The 9,289-nt window shown below is 44.0% G+C and overlaps 1 protein-coding gene across 2 annotated transcripts; it reads right to left on the bottom strand.

Annotated features, from left to right (window-relative positions):
- Nucleotides 1-1,659: 1,659 nt before the first annotated feature.
- LOC106893420 (parvalbumin, thymic) lies at nt 1,660-7,570 on the bottom strand. 2 transcript variants are annotated; one of them, XM_014951361.1, is made up of 5 exons: nt 7,443-7,489; nt 4,602-4,669; nt 3,593-3,725; nt 3,264-3,373; nt 1,660-1,961 (listed from the first exon to the last, which is right to left on the bottom strand). In XM_014951361.1, the coding sequence occupies exons 2-5, from the start codon at nt 4,660-4,662 to the stop codon at nt 1,936-1,938; spliced, it is 330 nt and encodes a 109-aa protein (XP_014806847.1). In that variant the 5' UTR covers nt 4,663-4,669; nt 7,443-7,489; the 3' UTR covers nt 1,660-1,935. The 2 variants fall into 2 exon arrangements, with proteins under 2 accessions (XP_014806847.1, XP_014806848.1); XM_014951362.1 differs by lacking the exon at nt 4,602-4,669 and adding an exon at nt 5,724-5,791 and having other exon boundaries at nt 1,677-1,961; nt 7,443-7,570.
- Nucleotides 7,571-9,289: the final 1,719 nt, after the last annotated feature.

The raw sequence follows: 9,289 nt of genomic DNA, 5'->3' as shown, positions 1-9,289 counted from the left end.
AAGTTGCAGCGTGGCCCAGAGTTGCCTGACCCTCCGAAGGGCCTGGCTCCCCCGCGGCAGCAGAAGGCGGTGATGGGCAGTTGTTCAGCATCCCTGGAACACAGGATGGGCCACTGTGTAGTCCTGCATTTCTTGCATTCCACATGAGCCTCAGATGTGCCCGGAATGCGGGTCTGTCCGGGTATTGTGTGCGCCAGCTGCTTTTCAGCTAGTGCCAGGTTACGCAGTGATTAGAGGAGCTGTGTATGTGTTACCTCTCTCTGGTGCTGCAGATCTGGATTGCTCTGCATCTTTTTCTTCAGCAGACAGAAAAATAAACGAGGTAAAAGGAACCAACAGAGTCTCATCATTATGCAAAATATTTCAGTGCTGCAATTAACAGCAGCTGTAATTTAAGCCCAGATTTGACATCAAAGGCGGTGGGGATAGAATTAGGGTTTATATTCATTATAATTCTGCCAAGGCTTCAGTGAATCTGATTGCCAGAGTTCCTCATTTGCATTAGCTGCCTGAGCTCTGCCCCGGCTCCTATGCGCCCGCTGTGAGTGAGCGGCTCCTGCCTCGCACAGCCAGCATGGACGTGCCACCGCTGAACCTTGCAGGGAACTTCCAGAAGGGTTTGTTTCTGCTCCTCTGAGAAACAGCTGCCAAATTATGTTAGCATTATCATGCAGTTTCAGCAGGGAGTGTTAAAGTGACGGTCTGCTTGTGAGCTGGAACCAAGGCGTGGTGGAACAGAGACAGCAAAGTGTTGGTGGGGAAGCTGCCAGCCCACTCAGGCAGAACCCCCGGCATCTCCTCCGTCTGCGCGTTTAGCCGTGGACAGGATCTACTTTGTCCGTGAATGAAGATAAGGCTATAACTAGCTCTAACTCCTGTGAGATGCTTATCAAAGGAAAGACTAGTTCTTAGTAGTTTTCAGACTTAAGAAAATTGGTAATGTTATATAGATGATTATTTGTATAATAAATGAAAGAATTGGGTAATGGCCATTATTTAGCAACATAACAGAGCTTTAAGGTAATCGGGCAGCAAGTCTGGCTGTTGTTTCATCTGTAGGAAACACAGAAATTCACAGATGTGGCAAAATATTATTGTTTTGTACATATTAAGAGATAATAAGAACATGTTCATGATTCACTGCAAAACCTGCAGGCACGTTGTCAGGGGACTGTGACTTGTGGCAGTGTCAGAGTTGGGATTAGACCCTTCTCCTGTATCTCACAGCTGCCTTAGATTTCACGAAAGATAAATCTTCTTAAGGGAGAGTTACATTTTAGGCTATAAACACTTTCTGACGGTACGTGCTGTAGCCTAGTGCTTCAGTTTGCAAAATTATCCACAAACTTACTCCATGCTTTGAGTTATGTGTCAACTCCTCTGAATTTTTTTGCTCATATTCTCAGGTTTGGGACTTAATATAAATTATTTTTAGCTATCTTGTTAGCGTTGCTTTTCCTCAAGGATCAGAGAATTAAGGAGAAATAAAACTCAATGAAATCAGTACAATTAAGCCTTAAAAGATGTAATGTTGTTTAAGACAACCAAAACTGTGTCTGGTGAGTCAGCGTGGTCAAATGTGAGGATGGAAAACCTAAACAAAATCAAAAAAAACAGTTTTTCCCCCAAGTTGTGGTTTTTTGTTTTTTTAATTTTTAAATTTTTTTCCTCCCCTCTTCCAGCCACAATTTCAACATTTGTGTGGTTGAAAATCACAAAGTGCCTTCTTTACAATGGAAATGTAACAATGTTGTGTGACCAAAACAGCTGTACATTGCAAGATTTCTCAGCAATCCAGCCTGTGGACTCGATGCAGGGAGAATTGTTAACGCCTGAAGCAATATAAAAATGTACAAACACACGCTGGGTGCGAAGTGCTTGTTGGACGAGGTAATTGGAAGAGTCAGTCCAAGGTTGCCTTTGGTCTAATGCTGTCTACGCCTTCACCAGAGATTGGAATTCTGTCAAGGAAGAAAATGAGAAAGGCAGGGAATAAATCTAGATGAAAGTGATTTTAAACATCTTTAGAAAAAATAGATAAAAGTGACTTAAACTCCTAGTCATGGAGGGCTCCCAAAGTTATTATAACACTGCACAAGCTACTGCTAAACTGAGATTCTGAGGGCGTAACAGATTTTTCACTCCTTAAAAAAAGTAAGTGCAGAGAGGAGGAATGCATCTTTAAATTTCGATTTGTGGGAAATCCTGAGTTAAAGGTAAACTATCTTTAACCCGTTACAAACTCTGATGATAGCCAAGGATGCAGAAGGCGAATTTGGTTGAGTCTGTAGATTTCAATATGAGGGATTTTCTGGTTTTGTTGTTCCAAAGAGAAAATACCAGTGGGGATGTAATTCCGCCTGGGAGATCCAACGGTTAAGGGCTGAGATCTGCATAATATAATGCCCTATTTGGGGCTTACAAACCCAAGCTGCAGAAGCTGCTGCTGAAGCAAATTCCTCCAGCAGTGCATCTCCCTCCTCCGGGGCTGGGCTAAGATTAGCCCCTGTGTCTGTTGGAGTTATTGCCACCTGTCCCCGTTCGGCTGAGACAGCCCCTCTTCACTGACTTAAGTTCTGATATATGATGCATAATGGCCTATTTTCCCTTGCTGCAGTTTCTGAAAGAAATATCCTGGCCAATTCACATCACCCCTGTGAGGCTTTCTTTAGGAATTTGATTTGGTTTCTCGTAGAAGGACTGCCCAGTGACATTCGCCCTTCAGATAACTCTCCAGCACACAATTCTGTGCTGCACTGAGCAGTTCTACCCTTGACAAACAATACCAGCCTTATTCTACATCACTGAATTCACCACTCAGGAATATTTGCCAACTTTCAACAGTGGTAGATGAAGAAACAAGTTTATGTAGGTGGAAGCGTGTTTAAAAATGGAAGTGTCATATGGCCAGGAGTGCAGAGCATCCTTTGCCGAAACGGAAATTCAGAGAATGAATAGGTGCTGAGGATCGTTTAAAAATCTGGTGCATTGTGTCTGTGGATCAGACATACAGCAGAGTTAACCCCAAAGCTGCTGTTATTGATTGCAGGAACAGGCTCTACACTGGGCCTAAATGTCCTGTTGCTGCAAAAGAGACCAGAGAGTAAAGCTGTGAAAATAAAGGAGTACTCGCTGGTATTGAAATTGTGGCAGAAAGTAGCCACCCAAATTACTTGGATGTGTTCTTCATGCCACAGTTGAAATGCTGCCCTAAATGCATGCATTTTAAAACACAAATTTTAGGAAGTTTCCAAAAGCCTTACCTTCCACCCCAATTTTGCCGTCACCATCAGTGTCACCTGCAGCCAGAAAAGCCTTGGTCTCCGCAGAGGTGAGGACTCTGGCACTCGAAGAGAAGTTCTTCAGGAACAGTCTGAAAGAGCACAGGGTAGAGAACTGAGAATAAAACCAGAGTTGTATTCTCTGAAATGCCCTTGACACCCAGAATGTAATCCCTGCTCTGATCTCCTGAGGAAATCCACACAGATTCAAGGAAAGGCAAGGAATTGAGTCTTATTTTTAAAATAACTGCAAGTTTCTTCTAGGATACCAAGTGAGTTCTAAGTTTTACGCTGTTTAAAGAAAGACTTACTGAAGCTCCTCTTCTTCAATGAAACCACTCTTGTCCTGATCCAGGATTCCAAAAACTTTCTTTATCTGATCAGGAGTTTTGCTGGATAAACCAACCATGGAGAAGAAGGACTTGTAGTTGAAGGAATCGTCAGCTGGAAGAAACAGAAGTTGTTTAAGTATTTTCCCTTGAAGTTGTTACTACTGCATGTATTCCTTGGGAACACGTGTGGCTTTTCTGAAGCATCAGCCTGCTCCTCTATCTCTTGTTCCCCGGTGTAGTAAAACAGAAGATTGGGTGGATAATTTCCTGTTTAATCTCCCTGTGCCTGTGCTAATATATCCCTTCAGCCAGTTGGAAGTTTTCTGCTCCAGTGCACATTCTGGTGAACCAGGATTGAAGCAATGTGTCACACGCAGTTAATAACAAATATTTAGAGGGTGCTACTGTGGCTACAGACCAACTTCTATAATTCTTACTTCCTTTTCACTTAGTCCTTCCTGTGGTGGAGAATTTGGTAGAAAAGTAAGTAATTCACAGTCTTAAACCAGCTCTTTGAGCAATTGGAAAATTGGCTTGGTCTGGCTGAGGATCTCTTAAGAGAATTGAGATTGGTCGTGGCTTCACAAATGGCAGGGGGTTGGAACTTGATGATCTTTAAGGTCCCTTCCAACTCTAACCATTCTGTGATTCTATGAAATGACATTGTGGTTCTGCAAGCCAAGGCTTTTCTTGACATGTTGCAGGAAAAGGCTATTTAAATATAAGTCTTTAACAGGCTTAAAAATTGACAAAGTTTAGAATGAAGCCAGCCCTAACCAAAACTGTGGCCCTTTAATTGCCACTCTGTGTTTCGGGGAATGTTACACCGAATAACCACTTGTGTGACTCCATGCATTCGAGGGGCTGTGCTGTAATGTAGCTCGAAAGAGATCTCACGGGGAAGGAATCCAAGGGAAAACGATAGGCATGTCGTCTTAAGACATAAAAATGATATGCATCCTCGGGCTGCAGAGAGACCATTCCTTACCCTGGCAGCTGGAGAGAGCAGACTCGATATCTTTAGCAGAGAGGATGTCAGTGATGGCCATTGTTGAGCTGTAACATAAATTAGATGTGAGCTACTTAGTCATTACAATGACACCTCTACCTCTTTCACAGCTGTTTGGAGTTGCTGCTGTGACAGTGTGTGATAGGGGAGACGTTACTGATCTCATGGCAAATGAGGGGTGTCGGGGGCCGGTCCCCGCTGGAGCGGGGTGAGGAAGGGGGGCTCTGCGGGGGAGTGTGGGGTCCAGCAGGGACCGGTGCTCTGCTGCGGGGAGGTGTCTGGCACCACAGAACTTCATGGCTTCCTGGAGGTGGATTATTACGCAATTAAAATCCCCATATATTTACATCATACATAAAAGATAAGGCTCCATGTGTCCCCTGGAGCCTATATCTGGAATAAATCTACTATTACTATCAATACATATATGAATACAAGAATGAAAATAGTGCAGAATAAGTAATAATAATTTTACTCAATTGAAGGAAATCTAACTTTGGAGAGTAAGTTCCTCTTGTTTGGTTGCAACAGTAAATGTAACTACACAATAAATTTGGCTTGCTGGGCTGCAGCATCGTTAACAGACTACATGTATGATAGCTTTATAGAAGGGTTTTCTTAAGTCTGTTGTGGGGGTTTTTTTTGGCTTGGTCTGGCTGAGGATCTCTTAAGAGAATTGAGATTGGTCGTGGCTTCACAAATGGCAGGGGGTTGGAACTTGATGATCTTTAAGGTCCCTTCCAACTCTAACCATTCTGTGATTCTATGAAATGACATTGTGGTTCTGCAAGCCAAGGCTTTTCTTGACATGTTGCAGGAAAAGGCTATTTAAATATAAGTCTTTAACAGGCTTAAAAATTGACAAAGTTTAGAATGAAGCCAGCCCTAACCAAAACTGTGGCCCTTTAATTGCCACTCTGTGTTTCGGGGAATGTTACACCGAATAACCACTTGTGTGACTCCATGCATTCGAGGGGCTGTGCTGTAATGTAGCTCGAAAGAGATCTCACGGGGAAGGAATCCAAGGGAAAACGATAGGCATGTCGTCTTAAGACATAAAAATGATATGCATCCTCGGGCTGCAGAGAGACCATTCCTTACCCTGGCAGCTGGAGAGAGCAGACTCGATATCTTTAGCAGAGAGGATGTCAGTGATGGCCATTGTTGAGCTGTAACATAAATTAGATGTGAGCTACTTAGTCATTACAATGACACCTCTACCTCTTTCACAGCTGTTTGGAGTTGCTGCTGTGACAGTGTGTGATAGGGGAGACGTTACTGATCTCATGGCAAATGAGGGGTGTCGGGGGCCGGTCCCCGCTGGAGCGGGGTGAGGAAGGGGGGCTCTGCGGGGGAGTGTGGGGTCCAGCAGGGACCGGTGCTCTGCTGCGGGGAGGTGTCTGGCACCACAGAACTTCATGGCTTCCTGGAGGTGGATTATTACGCAATTAAAATCCCCATATATTTACATCATACATAAAAGATAAGGCTCCATGTGTCCCCTGGAGCCTATATCTGGAATAAATCTACTATTACTATCAATACATATATGAATACAAGAATGAAAATAGTGCAGAATAAGTAATAATAATTTTACTCAATTGAAGGAAATCTAACTTTGGAGAGTAAGTTCCTCTTGTTTGGTTGCAACAGTAAATGTAACTACACAATAAATTTGGCTTGCTGGGCTGCAGCATCGTTAACAGACTACATGTATGATAGCTTTATAGAAGGGTTTTCTTAAGTCTGTTGTGGGGGTTTTTTTTGGGGGGGGGGTTTGTTTTGCTTTCTTTTTTTATTTCATACAAGTGATAATGAACCAGATTTTTTTCCAAATTTTGGCATTTCAGTATATTGATGTGCTTAGAACAGAGGTATTGAGACTTAATACTCCTCCCTAGTGGAGCGGAGGAGGCGCTTTCTTCTGATACAGCAGCATTTGACAAAAGATACTCTTTGTCCCGTTCAGCCACCAGCAGCTGCAAGAGTTTCCCAATGTAATACATATTGCTTAAGGAAATGCTGCAGGGCCTGAATTTCTAGTCTATATTTTAGTGTGAACATAGCACTGATGCATTTACAGTTTGATAAACTGCACTTTAAACCTTGGGACAATACTGCAAAGCAGTGCCATGTTCATGAAGGAAGAGGAACTGAGGCATAGAAAAGCTATTCTTGAAAGCCACAAGAGAACAGATGTGTCTTTTCATGAATCTCTGACTGCTCTTCAGCAGCATCACCCCTCCTGGCTGAGCAGGGAAGGCAGCCTCCAGGAGGAGGAATCCCCATTTCCAGCCTGTGTGAGATCTCCACACAAGTGGGAACTGCCCCCATTAGGAAGTGTCTGCCTCCGGGAACCTGCCGGTCCTTTCAGTCCCCTTCTGAGTGTCTCGGGGGGTGTAAGGAGACAAGGGGACCCGCTCCTGCTGGTGGCAGAGCACTTCTCCAGCCAGGAGACAAACTTCTGGTTTGTCCCGGTGCCACCTTGTGCAAAGTACTTCCCCCTGTCAGCACCAGGCGAGGTAGTTTGGATCTCTGCCACTCACCTCATTCTCACTGCTGACAGCATTAAAAATGGGGGAGAGTTGAAGGAAAACCTAAAAATTGCATCATGGTCTCATTTGTTACAAGGAGCATCGTTCCTGTCTTTTTCCATCCCATGATCTCAATGCTGATTCTATTCTAAGTTAGCTTGTGGAAAGGACCAGACATGCTGGAAGCTGACAGAAGAACAGATACTTTAATTGCAAAGGCACTTTCTGGTTAGGGAGCCTTTTCTTGTGTTTCTGTTTCTGAAAGCAGAGGATCTAATGAGCTTACCTTTGTGGTCTTCTCGGCGGGGTAAGGAGGCGGTCTGGTTGGGAGGGACGTACTTGCCGTGTGTCTCCCCCAGAGCTGAGCTTGCATATATATACTTTAAGTTGTATACCATATACAGATTTTAGATTTCAGCGTCACGGAGGGGGAATGGTGTCAAATTAACTTGCCGAACTAATCATCTTGCACTATTTTTATCTCAAGAGAATACATATGATATTTGCAAACGAAACAAGATAAGTGGCTAGATAGGCGAAAAGGACAGAGTCATATCAAATTTCTTCTGATTTAAGCAGAAAATACCAACTTCTCCATATGATGTGGGGCAGAAATTCCCCCCACCCCGCTGTCGGATGTGCTTGATCCAAGGAGTCAGATGAAATGAAGCACTTCTAACTTCTGAAGAGATGCCTTTGATGAAGGTTTAAATGTGATAAGTTGTTGTCTTATCTGTAGACACTACATGTGATAGACTTTCATCATTAGAGCACTGAACAAAAAGAAAAATTAAAAATGTCCTGTTCAAATATTGTTTGTGTGGCAAACCATTTAGGGAAAAGAATCGTCCTGTTGTCTCCCAGAAGGTCTGGTCTGTTGTTGTTTTGAAAAAAGCACCACACGGTGAATTCGTTGCTACAGGAGGTAAAATAATATTATGTCAATCCCTGGAACAGTTGGTTGGGGGAGGGCATTTTGTCTGGTATGTTTCCAGAGAAAATCTTTGAATTCTGAAAGGTTCTGACATCCTGTTTAGTCGCGTGTGTATGAAGCAGAGGGCTGTGATCTACCCAGCTGTCTCTGAGACAGAAGCCCCCGAGCCCCACATGAGAGATCTTTGCTTTCAGAATAGAGAGAGAAATTTCGGTGGCAGCATCGCAGCAGGGAGCGAGGAGTGTCTTTGGAGATTTGTAGCCAACCTGCTGGTCTCCTGTAGATAAGTCATTATGGGGTTTGTTTTTTTGGCAGCACTGTTTCCAAGGGTTCCTTTGTGCTACTTACCTTTTTTTCTCTTTTTTTACATAAAAAATGTGATGCATATAAACAATTTGAGGATCTCAGTTTTCTTTCCCGAATGTCGTAGCCTGAGTGGGTGAGGAGCCTTGACCTCACTTGTGGCTTGAGGCAGAGAACAGCAAGAGACAAGTCACTTGGCTGGCATGGTGGCCAGGGCATGGCGAGGAGTGACAGTGCGAGTGGTGTCACGGCTTGAGGTGACAGTGCAGAGGCTGTCTTAATGTCATCTTTTTTCAGAAGCGTTGCCCTGTGAAGGGAAGGCAAGCCCAGCCGGGCGCAGAAGCCAAGGGCCGGTGACCCCCAGTGCCGAGCTGAGAGTGGCGGGTGGTACCTACGAGACCTCGGTGCATCCAACACGCAGCGCTGGGGACAGAGGACAAAGGACACTGTGTGTGGAGGGGGTGGGGTTTTGCTTACTGCAGATAAACACGAGAAAAATTAGTGCTACAAAGGTTTTTTCTTTTTAACAATTTCTGCACGTCTGCTCTCCACAAAAGTTTCAGACACAGATAATTACAGAGCTGTGGGTTAAGAATGGCGGTGGAAGATGTCAGCGTCCCCAGTTTTCTGAATGGGTTGTTAACCAGCTGACACTGAAAAATTTCAGGAAGAATTTAATGGATAGATACCTAATACTGGTTCTTGTTGCCACTGGTGACATCTGGTAGAAGGGTTACAAATATCACTTTCCCCCCTCAAACTCTCCTAAGAAATGGCTTTTATTCTCCATGGGAAAAGAATTCCTCTCCCTTGTGCACACAGCAGCCTTCTCTCCCCCTCCAATTCGGAAAATTGCCTACATAGTGCCAACAACTGATGTGAAGTAAGTAGGACGT

This window comes from Calidris pugnax, unplaced genomic scaffold (assembly GCF_001431845.1).
Source record: "Calidris pugnax isolate Ruff unplaced genomic scaffold, ASM143184v1 scaffold198, whole genome shotgun sequence".
Classification (NCBI taxonomy): domain Eukaryota; kingdom Metazoa; phylum Chordata; class Aves; order Charadriiformes; family Scolopacidae; genus Calidris; species Calidris pugnax.
The sequence above is the reverse complement of the archived record's forward strand: the minus strand, read 5'-3'. Positions and strand labels throughout refer to the sequence as shown.